At 40.5% G+C, this 17,487-nt stretch overlaps 1 protein-coding gene across 1 annotated transcript in view; it reads left to right on the top strand.

The window, feature by feature from the left end:
- The window catches only part of IL16 (interleukin 16), a 46,011-nt gene that overhangs the window by 15,069 nt on the left and 13,455 nt on the right, over positions 1-17,487 (top strand). Inside the window, exons 4-12 of the mRNA XM_009582623.1 lie at positions 7,775-7,911; positions 8,619-8,727; positions 10,991-11,084; positions 11,534-11,676; positions 14,080-14,190; positions 15,563-15,677; positions 15,898-15,971; positions 16,065-16,278; positions 17,380-17,487. The exon at positions 17,380-17,487 is cut by the window's right edge and continues 40 nt beyond it. Coding sequence (XP_009580918.1) covers positions 7,775-7,911; positions 8,619-8,727; positions 10,991-11,084; positions 11,534-11,676; positions 14,080-14,190; positions 15,563-15,677; positions 15,898-15,971; positions 16,065-16,278; positions 17,380-17,487 — 1,105 coding nt within the window. The remainder of the gene's footprint in view (positions 1-7,774; positions 7,912-8,618; positions 8,728-10,990; positions 11,085-11,533; positions 11,677-14,079; positions 14,191-15,562; positions 15,678-15,897; positions 15,972-16,064; positions 16,279-17,379) is intronic.

Genomic DNA, 17,487 nt, shown 5'->3' with positions numbered 1-17,487 from the left:
AAGCCTGTCAGAACAATCTTCCTGTACCACGTGTCTTAGAGAGCTTAAGCTTAAAACCTCTCTCTTTAAGAAAGGAGTCAACAAACATTTTTCAAGTCCCAGTGTAACACTCACTCTCTCCATCTCCATGTGACACTTCAGAAATTCATGATGTGTGACTCAGAGCTGAAGGATCCTTGTCTTTATTCAAGAAAATTGATTCCATTCTTTCTGTGGTGTTGCTGAGGATATTCCACTATTCTTCTACTTTCCAGCGCCTGCAGCCCTAAGCATGACTCTGAAGGTGCTAATAACTCCCACATAACTGAAGAACTTAATTTTTGCTGTCACATTGGAAGGAGAGAAGAATGTTTAAAAGTCCTGCATGATTTAATACTCCCTTTCTTCTCCAGAGCTAAGGGAGAACCTGGAACACCAGTATTCCAAATACTAGTTCCTCTCTTCTGTTCAGAAACTTAAGTGTCTCTCTGAGCCGTACTCTGCCCATTGCATGGGATTCACTATTGCATAAACCATGAGCAAATCAAACAGTATTTCAGGACCTCTGCATATGTGTTAGAGGCATGTTTTCCTGACTCCAAAATCTTTAGAATCCCGAATAGTCCTATGTCCCATTTCTAACTGTCTGAGAAACTAGGTGCTACTCAGAACAAGGAAATGAGAGGTAAGAGGAGGATTTTTGGAGAGAGAGCATCTATGCATCATGACATCAATTCCTTTCACTACAGTCTTCAATAGAAAATGTTTCTGTAGCCATTGAGGGAAGCATTGCAGCATGAGCACAACGTATATTAGACTCTGGAGAATCCCCACAGAAACACCTTGTTCTTATTGCACTACCTGTAGAAAAGACTTTGAGCTGGAACTCAGATCTTATTATACCCCAGAGAATTTCAGAAGGCTGAAATTCTGATGGTACCAGGTTTTGTTCATTCTTCTTTTCAACAAAATATGCACAGGTTTTGGTGTCTATAGCACTACACTGGTTGGGGTGGGACTGCAAGTTGATGTCACTGCTCCTCTATCATCTGACTCATAGCACAATGTTAGCATGTGTGCGTGAAGGGACAACAACCTTGTATCTTGGGTAAATTTGGCTGTTGTGAGGAGTATTGCAAAGGTTGGCCCACAGATGCAAAAGACTGACTTGTACCTGTGCAGATATTTTTGTTTTTAACCAAAGCATCCATAGTCTGCATTTACACCACTAGTGCACCAAAAGGGCAGAGGATAGACGTTATTTAACTGTGATGCTGCCTACCACTTTTACTCTGATGATATGTGGGCAGTACCAGATGATAGGGGTTTCAGTTCATAACTGCATCTTCTAGGCAACTTCTTTCCAACAGTATGTGGCATGGTGGCACACTCAACATGTAAAGCTGCAGGGATTGACCTTTCATCTGTACAGAAGTTATAACAGGTAGAAGGAAATAAGGTTGAGATAAGACTTAAACAGAAGCCCATCAACAACTATTCAGTGGTTCATTACCTTCAGGGCAAAAACGTCAGTCAGTGCTATGTCCATGTGAACTATGCAGTTACCTCAGACGTTTGGATGACAGGATGATCAGTCACATCCTGCCAAGACATGGCTACCTTATGTCACATAGAGGCCTGTGTAACAGTCCTTAGCAGTTATGTCCTTCTTTGACCTCAGCCTACCTTACTGCCACAGATATCTCACTTCCCTGCTGGAGTCCTATTTCCAGTCATTTTTTGTCACAGAAAAGCTGTTGCCACGATATACAGAGAATGGAAGAAAATGGGAGATAATTTGGGAAAAGGAAGTGGAAAGGGAAAAGAGTGTGTGGAATTACAAAGGCAGGAAAAGAGGAAACAGTTGACCATGGAATACTTTAAAGCAAGTGAAGTGAGGGGAGGAGAAAGAAACAGTCAGGAGCAGTGAAGGAATCATATCTGCAGGATATTGCATCACCTAACTACTCCTCACTTCCTATCAAATACCACATTATTCCTTCTTTTCTTCTCTGTGTCCTCAGCATGTTTTATGCGTTGCAACAGCAGCTTCATTCATCTACATGTTTCTCAGTAGGAAGGCAAGTAGAGATGTTCCCACAAAGGACTATCACTTCATAAACTTCCCAGCCATCTCCCTCCTTCTGCTTGGCTGATAGTACAGGAAAGCAGTAGAAGCAAATAATACATCACCACGCAAACCCAGGCAAAGAAAAGCTGTATCAAAATCTTATAGCACATAACAACTTATGCTTTGTGAGATAGTACCTGGGAAAGAATGTCTCAGTCTGATCCATTAATCTCTATATCCTCTTCAAAGTATCTCCTTTCATTATATATTCCAAATAGCAAAGATTTTTTTTCCCTTCTCAAATGTACTGTCAGCAACAATGAGAGCAGATGGACAGTCTTTTAATTCATTTGGTTTCTGCGTTCCAATATTCACTCATATTGACTATTGCTTATTGCATCTAGAGCACCCAGGATTACCTGGGTGCCATCTGTTCAGCCAGCTCCCGGACCACTTAGCTTCCAAAATGAAGTGTGCTTAGCCTGGTATGGACAGAGCTGGAAAGCCAGCGTGTCAATGTATAAACAAGTAGATATCCTTTGTAGTTTGCTACTCACAAAATCACCAATTTTCAGGTGGCCTGAAAGGAAAAGAAAACAAAAAAAATTATAAGCAGTGTCTGATACCTTGTGCACTGACACAGCAAACACTGTGGAAGATGGCCTTGCCTCCTCATGTCATTACAAAGTCTGAAACTATGGCAGTTGTAAGGAGAACAGACAGGACTAGATAGTATCAGCTCCTATTCTTCAGAGAACAGCAGTCTCTGCTGGGTTTGAGACCTGCTTCACAAAGCATTCCATTACCTCTTCCCTGCATCACCAACACCCTGGGAAGTACCAAGAGTTACCAACGAGAGGGGCTGGTAGCAGGGTTGAAATAGCATCTAGAAGAGGCTATAACAGGGAAGGGCTGACTCTTTATGCAAACATTGGATCCAAGCTGATCTGACTGCATGGCTCCACTCAGTTCTAGAAAATTCTCTATCCTTGCTTCCTTTAGTCCTTGACCCTCTGCTTGAAGAAGAAAAAAGCAAAAGGTCATTTTTCTTGGTCATCACCAGAATATATTTTTATTAACTTGCCTTTATGCAAACACCAGTTAGTTGGCCCTTTGATACCAAGAGAAGTGTTACGGTAACAGACTGTAATATCTCAAACATGAGCCTATGGGCACGATGGAAAAACAAAGTCAGGAGAGGAGACTGCATTTATTTAGACATTTATGTGTTCTCCTCCCTTTTCCTACTTGTTCTCTCTTTCTGCCTTCCTGGCCTTCTTGCTTTTGTGACATTAGGGCCACATTATCCCCAGAGCAAGTTGGGAAAGAAGCTGTTATGTTAAAACAGCATGTGCTGCAAAATGTGGGCCAGGGCAAAGGCTCCCAGAAAAACATACCAAAGGCCAGATGATGGGTGGAAAGGTCCATCCGTAACATCTGATGTGCTAAATCGTCTATCTAGGGCAGAACCTGAATCCCATGCCCTACTTCTTGCATCATCCAAAGGGTTTCTAGCTTCTGCCATTTTATTAATTGCAAAGGGAATATGCTGCTGGGAAAATGAATTACATCTACTATAAATATTTTGAAAAGACCAAGGCATCAGCTAGGGTACGTCAGAATCGGTGGAGTCACATCAGTTTATGCCAGAGAGACTCTGGCCCTTTCTTTATTAGAACTGATGCAGAAAAAAATCCTTCTTGAAGAAAATCCCCAAAGACTGTATTCTCTTAATCTTCCACTTGGAAATCCCAGCCATTTTACAGTCAGGAGGCCAGAAAAGTTAAATATTTAAATTCATTATTGTACTGTTGTTAGATTTTTTTTTTTTGTTTTATTTCTTTGCTTTTTTTAAAACAACAGTCAATCAGCTTATTGTCATACGCTTGGTTAACTGAGTCAAAGACCTTACTTGAACTAGCCTCGTATAACACTTTACTTCATTTCAGACAATCTAGCTATTGTGTCTTACGTTAAGAGTGCACAAAAGTTTTTCAGTTTTCCACAGATGCCATGGTTACCCTTATTTCTAAACAACATCTGGAATTAGATGTTTTGAGACGAGACTCTGGGCTAGAAATGTCTAATGAGAGCACGAAGGAAAAAGAAATCTTTTAAATGGCAGATAGAAAAACATCCTTAGAAGTTTTGCATTTCGCATGACAAAAAAAGGAGAGCAGGAGGAGAGACTTGGCCTGGATGTGCAAATCACTTTTCCAGAACGAAACACATGAAAAATTAGTCTACTCTCACCTGTGACAAAAAGGCATTCAACAAGGCTCTTGAACTCCACCTTTGATTTTTATGTTTCAGCCAAGCAGATTCAGTTTAAAGACAAATTTTGCTTCTAATGCACGCCCACAGACTTTCTTCATTTTGTTTTCACAGCAATAAGTGGATATTATAATGCAGATAGACGTTTCCCCAGAATCTTGAAATGTTCTGTGGCAAAGCTCCTTATAAGCAGATAGACTTTATTCACTGGCAGCAAATATACATTTAAACATATGTTCTAATAATGAGTAGGCAAGGTTGACCTAGAATCCACCTGCCCACACACCAAACCAGCCAACCTTATTTTAGCAAATTTTCAGCATTCACTACATTCAGAGCTATAAAACACCTTTCAAAACGAGCAGAACACGTTAAAAAGGAGGAGGATGCAAAATAAATACTGTCTTTACTCTTGGAACCATCAGCAGTATTTCTATACATAAAATAATAAGTGAGACAGGAAATAAAAGATATTAAAGAACAAAACCCAAAGCAAATTGACTGCTGGCACATGAATTGGTCAAATGTTTATTTTTCTAAAGAACAGCTTTTATTAATTTTCTGTCATGTTGCAATAACTTGGATGTGAATATAATGATCTATATCCAGGACCCAAAAAAGTGCAGATGCTGACAAGATACAGATATTTGCCACATGTCCCTACAGCCCAATAAAAACCTTTTTTTTAAAAAGTAATTCACGTAAATGAATTGCAGAAATGACTGAGACACAGAGCTTATTTGAAATGTAGCCCAAGTTGGTAAGATGACTAGAGATTTAAACAAAAGTTGTTCCCGAGATTTTTCTGTGGTGTACAATGGATTTAACTTCTACTTTCCCTCTGAGTAAGCGCATGCAACATATTGCTCTTGGAAAGAATATTCATATCAGTTTTTATTTGGTGTCATTTCACATGTATGTCCCAATACAACCCAGAATTTCCAGCCTGGCATGTGTCCCATTGTACAAAATACAACGTCTTCCCCAAAGGATTTATATGGTGCTGCAATGAAAAACCTCAGAGCCAAACTCACTGCACTCTATGATGTTCTGTGAAACTGATGAGAGCCAAATGACTTTTAGACAATGAATTATGAAAATTTTTATAAACACCATGAATGCAGCAGCTATACGCTGTGAACAAGTTATAGGAAGAGCATAAGCATGACTGTGCTCTTAACAGAGATGAGTTGGGGACAGTCTGAAAAGGCCCACTATTAAGTTAAAATCAAGAACAAAATAAAGCATGGAGAACAGCTATGCAAAGTTCTGTGCCTGACCAGTATCTGTGAGAGGATATATAGATATTTCAAGGGAGCAGTACACAAGACTAAGGACTCCTAAGAAGAGAAGGAAGCAAGTCCAAACTTGAATTCTGACTACAGAAAAAAACGGAAAACAACTTTTTTAAAACACTGACTCTATAATACAATTATTCTTTCACAACAGCCCCAATCCATGATCAGCCGAGGTCTCAAAATATTTAGTCAACTAGCAGAATAATTTCCTACCTTTAATATCGATGTTACATTGCTCATGTTTTAGAACAAGCACACTACCTTGTGAGCTTCATGTATGCAGAATCTGGCCTGTAATTTCTTACGGATACCTAAAACAAAGCACCAATACAAATAAACAGAAAAGGTAGCTCACATTTTTTGCTACTCACGATCTGAAATTTTAAGACATCAAAATTCTGATCTTTATTTTGTTACCATACTGAAGACTTCAAAGCACTGCCATAAAATAAAAAAGAACATAATGTAGTCCTGTTTTAAAGTATGTATTTCCCAAGATATTTACCTTGGGTGAAAAGTAAATATAGAATCTCCAAAACTAATACTAGAGTTCAAACAAACTTGTTTAAAATAGAATTCTGCCCATGCTTACATACTTACCTGTCACTCACTAGAAGCATTCTTCATGAACAAAAAAGGCTTCGTAAAATTCAGACGCTCCTCATTAATGGCAGACAATCTGGAATGCAAGCAAACCCACAGAGTTAACAAGTTGGTCAATACAAGTATAGCCCTTATGCATTACCTACTGAATTCAGACTGCAGTGAGCCTAGGGCTCAAAGTTAAATACTTCATTCATTCACAGCCTTAGATTTACTCTGGCAGGTCTCAGAATGGAAGCCAGGCTTCAACAGTCAGCCTGGAAGATAACGATGTTTATTGACACTGCTGTAAATGTGAAGTTTGTGATTGCTGTAAGTCAGGTATGATGTGATCCCTATTCATTTGTGGTGAAAGGGCATAATGATTCTAACCCTCAGGGCTGGATGAACTCTGCTTAGGGCAGAAATGAAGCCCTACTGATGGTGAAGAAGGTGGTTACACAGCTTTCCTCGTGCTGTCAGAGGACTACAGATTACTGGAAATATTTCATGCCACTCTGACCAGGGGACCCAGGAGCAATACAGACAGTTGACCACTGCTGTATTTTGTGGCCTGTCCTAACATATGAAATTTGCCTCCCCTTCAGAAATCTATACCTCAGTCATACAAATCTCTGGGGAACGAGCCTGGATCCAGGATACACTGAGAGCCCTCTTCGCTGTGTGGAGTATGAGAGGCTGGTGAGGGCAGAGGAGGTGGGTTCAGCTGGGAGCAGAACAAGTGAATATTTGAATTAGGAGATTTACTACGCAAATAGAAAAGAAATTGTATGCTAACTTTTTCCAGTTTTCCTTGTCTCTCTAGAATTTTTAAGTGTTCACACATTTGTGCTGCAGAAGTATATTTGCTAGACAAATGTGTTGTCCTTCATGTGCTTAGTCAATCCATTCTTTGCTTTGCTTACTTATATGACTTAAGACACTCTCCTTCTGTATGGCCGTATGTTAATGATTCATAATTGTGTTAAAAATCTACTTAAAATTAGTCCTCCAGATGCAACACACAAACTACAGCAACCTCAACCAGTCTGGAGTGGACAAAGAATCTTCCACTGTTACAGTCCTCTCTGCTCCCCTGCCCCCACTTAACAAGTCAGCAGCAGGGGTGGAGATTCTAGTGTTTTGTATACACTTATTTTCCATTCAGACCTCTTCTGTTTTCCAGAGCATTTTCTAGCATATATTTATTTTCCTCCCTTCTTTTCTTATAATAGCATAGGCAAAATTTACCCAGTTACTATAAAAAGTCTGTTATCTGTTCTCTTCCCCTCCATGCAAAGGGGCACTCTATTCTAATACTTCCCTCTTGTAGTCAGAAGCCACTGAAGTCTAAAGGAAAACAACTTCTTTTAAACACTGACTCTATAATACAATTATTTTTTCACAACTGCACAGTGTTAAAGTCCTGTTCCTGTTCTACTTGGAGGCAATCTAGTTCTAAGAACAAGAACATTTTCTGCATTTCTTAAAAAGGCTAAAGATAACTGTAAGTAACTTTTAACATCCTTGGTATGTTTTCTTTCATGCAACCTTTCATCTTCTGAATCAGGACAGCTGCATCTGCAGGCTGTGTACAACCACAGGGAACAGCAGCTCAGGAATCAAGCTCTCTAGGAGTCCGAACTGTGCATCTCTCTGGAAAGGGTTCACAGGCAGCCATGTGCCTGCTGGAGGCACAGCAAACAGGTACAGTACATGTGAAGTCAGCAAGCTTATTAGGGAGCCATTTGCATGGATTTTGCATGCCCAACTTTCTGTGACAAGCTATGCCTTGAAGCTCAGTTTCAGAGAAAGGCAGTGATGTTTGGGAATCATTTCTTACAATGCTTCCAGTTGGAGAGACAGGTCAATATTCTAGAAAAATAAAACTGTGACCATTCAGGGATCTAATGCTTCTCAATTACACTAATAAAACCTGGAAGAATGAAAGATTGTATATAACATTAAGTTTTCAAATGGTGTGTTCCTAGTTGCCCTATTAAAGGGCAATGTTGGATGTCACCAGCCTAGCAAGGCTACTGGAAAGCAATATGAGCCAAAGTTCCTGGAAGAGAGTAAAGTGTATAGTTTCTGATCAATTTGCAAATGCAAGACGGTGAGAGAGGAGTATTTTGTCTGGCTTGGGCTATTCTACACTGTCATCTTAGCCTGGACGTAAGCCATATGTGAAAAGGCGCATTGATCACCAGGACTGAGCAGAAGAGAGCAGCAACAGGAAAAAATCGTAGCAGGGGGTGGGGTGTATCACACATCAAGACATCTCATGGCAGCTCTGTCCAAGGCAAAGGGAGGATTGCAACCGACTCCTCAGCTAGTGAGACATGTAGCACAATAGTGCCATATTGTTCTTTGTAAAACAATATGCAAGCATGTTCCTTTCTTCTTTTTTTAAGGGATGGTTGTCTGAGCCCAAAGGGTGAACTGTTAACACTAAATGGACAATCACTTAAAGACCTGTCCAGCAAGGAGGCCGAATCTCTCATTCACCCAACAACACGGCTGGTGAACATCATGATGGCTAGCAAAGTAAGCATGAAAGTTGTGGTCCCCTCCCACAGCTGTGGGGTGATTTGACATTTGCTTGAGAGAGAAGGGGAATTTGTGCATAAGACATTTGAAGGACATGGTTTGCTCTTCCTGACAAAACCCCAAACCTCTTGTGGTCAGACTCTGGTGACTTTCAGCATAGCTCTTTCCCAGATAAACAGAAGCCATGGGGAGGCCAAGGCCCTGGGAAATTCTAGCAAGCGCTGTACAACCCCTCCTTTTAGAAACACATAGCTTGCGAATGTTAATTTTCCATTTGGAAGTTGGGCAAAGGCAGAGGTGGATTTAAGGGAAGATCCACGAATCCAGAAGCCAGAGAGCAGGCCCTGTACTGAAGTAGTTTTGTGGATCTAGGATCTATAGCTAGAAAATTCTCATGGTGAATGTTACTGGAGTCTGCTACAGGGCGAGAGGAACAGGAGGCAGCATTAACAGGTCAGCAACCCCGAATTATCACCAAATCTTTCAGTGGAAAACCCTTTTGATCTTTCTTTCACAGAGTCCGTTTCATTGGATTAGACACATTTCACTTCAGGTTTCTTGTCCTCTCATCCCCATCCCAAACTAGATGGCACCAATGGCTTTTCACTTGCAAATTCTGGAGGAAACTCGAGGATGATGACTGGACAGTTAGTCCCCTACAACTTTGAAGGCAATAAAGCTCAGCCAGAGATTTGTTGCAGGCTTCAGATCTTGATATTCATGCAAAAAAGGCACTTTCTGCTTGTTATCTGCAAATAGGTCACACAGAAAACTCTGGTGTAATCCTAGACTGAGAAAACACCCCTGACTGGATCTGCTATCAGGTCTGAGTGTGCCTTTTTCTAGGATGGCAGTGAACTGTCTCACCCAGATGTCTGCTGGATTCTGCCAAGATTTTTGTTTATTTTCTCTCCTTTAAAGGCCTAAGCATCCACGGATGAACTATATTAAACTTTTGTAGCATAGTACCACCCAAGAGGCAGCCAGGTGAACTATGCATTTAAAGACAAGCCTGCACTAAATTAATTAAGGGTTAATAGCAAAGGCTTTTCGAGCTAGCTAGCTTGGTAAGAAAAACAGTGCAGAATCATTTTCAAAATGCCTCTTTAAGGATCTTCTATGCATTTCTTATTCTGAAGAGTTGTCTAGGGGAATGGGATTGGAAAACCCTAGTAGGATTTTGCTACTTGGCAATGCCTCCACCTGGTGTCGAAGAGGAAAATTATCATTCATTAGTTCTTGAGGTATCTCCAAACAGCACTACTAAAGTCAGGCTTCTGGAAGAAAGTATTCGTCTTGGTTGCCTCCAGACAGGTTAGAATATATAGATCCTGCTCTGATGCTGCTCTTGTGGCCTTCTTAGCACTGCAGAATATCGCTGAGCAAAGCCCTTTTATATTTGGAGATTTACTATATTTCAATCAGTTTCCATATGTTGTCTGTATTTAGTAATCTTCCTTTAATTGTGATTCCCTCAGGATCAATGGCATTCCCCATGTCACAACATAAGCAGGACTTTCAGGAATGATACACATTCAGAAATTATTCCTAACATCAACTGTTATTCAGATGTGATCATTTATTTATTTTCAAACTGTTCTAAAAACCTGCATTTAGAAACCTGAATGTTTTATCTACAAGTTTTTAAATGCTAGAATTAGTGGCCATATTTTCAAAAGCAACTAAGCATTTCCAAGTAGAAGAGGTCGAATTTTTGGAAAACACTAAAGCTTAGTCCTCAAAGGTTTTTAAACACCCTGATCATATTTTGACTAAAAAACATCCCTCTGAAATCAGCAGAAGTTAGACACCTATCCAACATTGCAAAGCTGGGCCTAAGAATTTTCCTTTAGAAAATAACGCCCTTCTAAGGTGATGGAGACTGAGTACCCAAAAGCACCAGTTATCTCCAGAAATTAGACAAGCATGGCTACAGTTTACCCATACATCAAAATATTGGGGGTGTCCAATTGATTTTCTGTCCATTTTGACTAAAGATCAGAACCTATTTCTATCTTATTACTTTGGCAAGTTATAACCATTTTCATAGCAAAGTTTTCAGCTAGCTGCTTTCTCCTTTGTCATCCTATTTATTTTAAATTATTAATTTTGCTCCATGTTTTTTTGATTCAGGATGAAATTTGTGTAAGCCAAATTGGGAGAAATTTTGTTTTTAAGTTTAGATCACTTTTGAGAATTTCTTGCATAGCAATAGTCATCTTTTGGGTTTTTTTAGGAAATGCCAACCTGTAAGGAAAGTCCTTTGGAAATACAAAATGGTTTTCTGCACAGTAAAGCTGCATGTCAACGAATTCGCAGTAACTCAACCAGTAAGTTGCAAAGTAGTAATCTTTTCTCTTGTAACATTCAGGGAGTGCACAGCAGACCACTTCATTGCGTGATGGTACTACAGTGTTGAAAGAAACTGTTGTCCAAATTTAGTCTGGAATCCTCAGCTAAGAATTGCTGATGCATAAAAGCATCAGCTTTTATATTCACAATATCTTACAGTCAGAGGTTTTCTGCATAAGCACTCCATTTTATGTTTTTTAACATTGTATTCTAAATAGGCCAATGCTCTTTTGGTAGGGAATGTTTGATTTTTACTATATTTAACATTAATGGCTATCCCCACAGTGAAGATTGAAAAGATCACTCCCTTCACAGAGAGATTTACAAGAGGAAAAACATTTCTAAGTAACATTTACCTGATAAAATGGATGTGCAGAAATGTGCAACGCTTGAGAAATAACCCAGCCTCTCTCCCCACATTTGACAGGTGTAAACCCTTACTGGATAGGGGAGATGGACTGCATGGCGCCCCGGAAGGCCATGCCCTTCAGAGACCGGCAGCCCCACGCTCTCCACACCAACTGCAAATCTCTTTCCCAACAGCTGGACTGCTCTGGAGGGAGAACCCCAGTAAGTGCTACAGGAAGTCACCCGAAAAATGGACAAAACTGTCTCCAATAAGAATCTCTCAACGACCTTGGCAGTCACTTTCCTGTCAAAACCTACCTTCCTTGCAGGCCCTGTAAAGGAAGATGGCGCACTCTGCTTCCTCCACTTTTTAACCCCATCCCTCCTCTGCGAGGAGTAGGAGAGCGGGAAAGGCTTTGTGCCAGCAAAACCCCATTTCTTCAGCAGCTTCTCCCTCCCGTTGCCCCAGCAGGTTTTACAGTATGTGCAAATCCCCCTGTGTGGTTCACACCACCTTGGTAGCCACCCGGAGCCACCTCAGAGCTCACTGCTGAAGAGGCCCTTCCCAGGCATCTCTCCGCTACTGGCCGTGGAGATGCTTTGTGCACGTGGCCCTTTGTGCCAGCAAAACCCCATTTCTTCAGCAGCTTCTCCCTCCCGTTGCCCCAGCAGGTTTTACAGTATGTGCAAATCCCCCTGTGTGGTTCACACCACCTTGGTAGCCACCCGGAGCCACCTCAGAGCTCACTGCTGAAGAGGCCCTTCCCAGGCATCTCTCCGCTACTGGCCGTGGAGATGCTTTGTGCACGTGGCCGATAAACCCCCAGCCTGAGCTTTGGGCACTGCCAGCACGAGCCTCCCGAGTCACCTCCGTTGGCCCAGCCATGGCCACAAGCAGGTATGGACTTGCCTCCTGGTTGGCAGTCTCTGCCCCCAGCTGCGCTGGCTGCGTGAGGCATCCCGCCTTTTGCCCCACAGTGAATCAGACATATTTAAACCCCGTTAATGTAGGCTAGAGACTGACAGTCTCTTGCTATCCAGATGGATGCCAAGCAATTCACCACAGGCTGGGAGAGTGGAGGCTGGGCAGGGTAGAGAGGGTGTCAGTATTTATGGCCGCAGGTCCCCAGGCTCAAGCCTGGAGTGGGGAGATGGAGGTGGAGCACCTCACACTCAGCTGCCACCTCCCGCCCTGCCTGAGGCCTGGCCAGTCCCTCACCCTGGGGCGGAGGGGGACTCGCCGCTCCTCCCCTGCCTTGTCCTGGCCAGTCCCTCATTCTGGGGGCACTGCGGCCTGACCTAGGGCTTTAATGAGAGTGAGGAGGTGGCAAACTGAGCACAAACCCCAACCAAACAACACCCGTGCAGACAGACAGACCCTCAGAGGTTTGCTGGGCTTCCTCCTGCTTGAAGGTCCTGCATGGCAGATGCTGCCCATTGGCAGAGACTCTTCGGTGGTTTTAGGTATCGTTACCCACCACACACAGAAATACAAAATACAACCCCCCTCACACAGAAGCAAAAGAAATTTGAAAACTTCGGATTTCAGATTCAGAAGACCCACAATGGGTTAAGCAGTCATCCTGATCTGGCAGAGGTATACTTTTCAGAGAGTATGTTTTTGGTATTGCACAGACATTTCCCTCTTAGTCATGTTCCCAATCCCATGTTGAATAAATAATCTTGTTTTCATGTCAAAATTGAGACTTATTTTCTCACATATGCAGAAGCTGAAAGTTTGGCTGATGTTCCACACAATTCAACACCTGTTAGTTTCACTTTGCTGCGTTAAAAAAAGGTGTTGAACTCTCTCAGACTTTAACGAGTGCAATTAACTCTGGCCCTGTTGAACTTCATGCATAGTTAGCTTTAGGTAATGACTTTTGTCACTGCTTAAATTAGTTTGTAATATCCAATTCCATGTTCAAATAGGAGGTTTTCATTAAATATTTCATTAAACGTTCATTAAAATGGGTCAAATCTCAGGGGCTAGAGTTCAGAAATCCGCTATCTGTGGAATGGAGGGAGGAAAAGCACCGAGAAATTCCTTACCTTGGTTATCAAGCAAAAAGGATGTGCTTCACCTCTTTCAGCAGTAGAAAGAAGCCTATGTGGTAGCTTAACAGAGGCAGCGCAGGGTAGTTCACAGTCTGAAGAACTTTTGTGAGCACTAATTAATCTTTTGGGGGAAATGCTGAAAACAGGTTCTGTATGTCCCAAGGTAAAGTTATTTAATGGTAAGATGAGGGAAGGAGTTAGAATTTTTTGTTTCTTAGTTCACTTCTTAGAGGCAAGTATGATAATACTTGTTTAGGACCCCTCTAATGGCCACAAATGGGATTTTGGCATGGAGAGTCAAGTGAGAGCACAAATATATCTTCGCACCATTTCAAGGGCCAACATTCTAGTTTCGCTCTAGTTTAGTCACTGCGGGACAATTTCAGTGAGCAGTGATTGTCTGAATAACAAGTGGCTTCTGAAAATTAGAGAGAATTGATTTTTTTCTAGATCTTTAGTACCATCAGTTATAAGGAGGAAAATTTTAAATAAACAGGTTGTCCTAATGTATGTCCAAGAATTTCTGGTTCTGTATTAAGATGATTTTTTTTTTTTTTATGTTCACAGGCAATTTCAAGGCCATCTAGATCACTAAGTACAGCACAGCTAGTGCATACATCCTGTGGCTCACAGGCTTCAGTAATCTCAAACATCGTATTGATGAAAGGACAAGGGAAGGTGAGACTGGCTCTGTTGCTTTACCATAGGGTTTTATCTCATTTCACAAATGCAAGCTGCAAAGTGCAGGGAAGTGACTTCAAGTATTAAGGTTGCTACTTCTGGGTTGCCAATTCACATCCAGGCTTTGCCAGGAGTGATTAGTTATCATCACTTGCTTCTTAACCTTCTGAAGTATTTCTTTGCTGAAGCACAGTCTTGAGGTTCTAATAACATATCCACATCAAGCTAGCAACACCAACACTGACATTCACTGCTACCCTTTTTGGCATCTGGAGGTAGGCTTAAAATCATAGACTCTGTGTCATCCGAAAATTGCACTAGCACAGCAACCTTAGAGCTTTGATCAAGTCAGAGTTGAGCCATAGAGACAAGAGAAGGAAAACAAAAGCTACCAGAAACACACAGGACCTCAATAAAAAACAATAAACATTTGCAAAAACCACAATAAAGTCTGGAGAAAGACAGAAGATAGTTGTATCTACAAAAGTAATGTCGTTGAAGATGCTTAAAAAGAGAATACAGAACATATGACATAGCTTTTGAACTTGTTGAATAAGGTTCTAAATTTGTTCATTAATAACCTTTTAAGTTAAAATATTTAATATTTTATTTGTAACTATTTAAACTGTGAGATGACCCTCAGAAATCATTCCATGAAGTATCATCATCATCATTTACAAAATAATCATTTGTTGTCTGTATTTTGGGAGCCTATGAGGATGTCATCAGCACAGTACTTTCATTTTTCATTTGAGGGACGTTAAATGGCTTCAGAGGTGTGAATTAGTCCTGTAACATCCTAAGGGTAGCAAGTAGTGTTTGACTTTTATATAAGGGAAGGAAGGGCAAAGAATAAGTAGATGAGAAGTATCTACCTACAAAGGTCTATTGGAGTTGCTTAAACTTACAACACGCATTAACTCTGTTTGGTACAGGGTAGGAGAGAGAGATCTCCACAAGATCTCCATCTCTGTGTCTAAAATTAGTAATAATATCAAAATCTTATATGGTGTTTCTTATCAATCTCATTTATGGGAGAGGAAATTAAGGAGAACAACAGATAAATTAGTCTCTCAAGGCTGCTTATTGGTTCAAGGGAAAAAAAAAAAAAGAATTTAGACACTTTCCTGTGTGTTTATAACAGTGAATTAATTGATAGCAATAACAACAACAAAAAAGCAATTATGAGGGTATTCCACTGAAATTTTCATTTGCTTTTACTACTGGCATGTGGTTGACTATTTTTTCATGGATTATACTGCTTTGTTGACTAGTACCGCCCATGTAGGTAACTCAGAAGAAGCTGCAAATGAACTAATATGAGAACTGAACATGGGCTCTCACACACTGTTTTTCTTCCGTAAATTAGGGTTTGGGCTTCAGTATTGTTGGAGGGAAAGACAGCATTTATGGGCCAATAGGCATCTATGTCAAAACCATCTTTCCTGGTGGAGCTGCTGCTGCTGATGGAAGGCTACAAGAAGGTGGGAAATCCCTCTTCTCTCTCCCTTTTCCCACTCCAGATTCCCAAAGAATGATAGCTAAAGGCAGATTAAAGTGAAGCTGAAATAAGCCATAAATGACTTTTACACCTGCATCCATTGTTGCATTTGCAAGACTCTTTTTGAGTACATGTATGTATCATGTAACTTACTGCACAACACAGTAATACTAACATACTAAAATTTTTCTCTTTAAAAACAGGTGATGAAATCCTGGAACTGAATGGAGAATCCATGCATGGATTAACACATTATGATGCTTTACAAAAATTCAAGGTTACGTACTCTCCTTCCAGAACAATTTCTGTTTTTACACACAATGTGCATGTGAACTCAAACCATTCATTCATTATCTTTTCTTTCTAGCAGGCCAAAAAGGGTCTTCTGACGCTTACAGTCAGGACAAGCTTCAGCACGCCTCATTCTGCTTCCAGCTGTCTGTCACCCCATTTGTGTCAGTCACTGAGCTCTAGTACATGCATAACCAAAGAAAACAGCTCTTTCAGTTCAGAAAGTGCAGCATTCTCATTAAATGCTACAAAGCCCAATGACAGGGTCATAATGGAAGTTACCCTAAACAAAGGTAAGTGCTAAAATTAACTGAGCACTGGCAAAACAAGGCACCGATTGACAAAACACTCTTCATTTGCTCTCTCAATGTCTTTCCTTACTAATCTGATTCTTTTCCTGAACTAAGTTTTTTTAATACACTAAGTTAGATCTTGGTGCCTGCCAGTGCTAACAACTATCTATCTATCAACAGCAGGATTTTGAACACCATCTGTCCTCAAGAGCCAATCATTCAGTTTTTTTCACACAAACATTAGAGTCACATTCATGTCCTTCACATGAAAAAGTAAACCTCTTGACAACAACTACCAATTATTACGCAGATTATGAAACTCTTACCCATGATTATGCAAGCAGTTCATTTCATTCTTGAAAAGGCTTAAAAATAAATAAAATACATATCTGTATCTTCTTATAGTTCTTTCACCTCCTCTACAAATGTCACCATCTTCTATTTATAAACAACCACTGGCAGAATGAAATAAACTTTTAAATATGGGAACATTGAAGCAACAAACAAAGCAAAGTCCCTGTTGAGGTAACAGTATGACTTACCAAACACACAGTTTGGGATCTGACATCAGAGTGATTGTCCAGAGCAAAGAGGGTAAATTCACAAAAATCTTAAGCTGTATTATATAAAACAGAAAGGGGATTGAGGTGATATAGCAAACAGTAGCCACACATCCTTAATTTTTGTTTGGGTTTTTTTTTTCCTCCTTAATTTTTGCTCCTCCTTAATTTTTGTTCTTTCTTTTTTTTTCTATTCTGTCTCCTTGTAAAGTCATTTGAATTATTCTGTAATGACAGATATTTTGCAAAATAAACCTGCATTGCATTGTGTCTGTGACACACCAGTAATGAATTGCAAACCAGATCTTGGAACCCCACAAGCAATATTGGTGTGCACTCACTTTAATCATGAGGAGGAAAAAAAAAAGAAAACAAAAAAGAAAAAAGAAGCAGGAGCAGCAGCTAATATGGAACACAACACTTTGGTTCTGGTTTGTATGGAAAAAAAGAATTAAATTGAAGACAGTTTTAAAAAAGGTCTCTCCAATGGTTTCTTTTGACTGATTCTTATGTCTTTTCTTGTTATTATTAATTCTTTCAGAGCCAGGTGTTGGCCTTGGAATCGGGTTATGTAGCATTCCTTACTTCCAGTGTATTTCAGGGATTTTTATTCACACCCTCTCACCAGGCTCAGTGGCACATATGGATG

This window comes from Fulmarus glacialis, unplaced genomic scaffold (assembly GCF_000690835.1).
Source record: "Fulmarus glacialis isolate BGI_N327 unplaced genomic scaffold, ASM69083v1 scaffold41337, whole genome shotgun sequence".
NCBI lineage: Eukaryota > Metazoa > Chordata > Aves > Procellariiformes > Procellariidae > Fulmarus > Fulmarus glacialis.
This window is presented reverse-complemented; position numbering and strand designations above follow the sequence as displayed.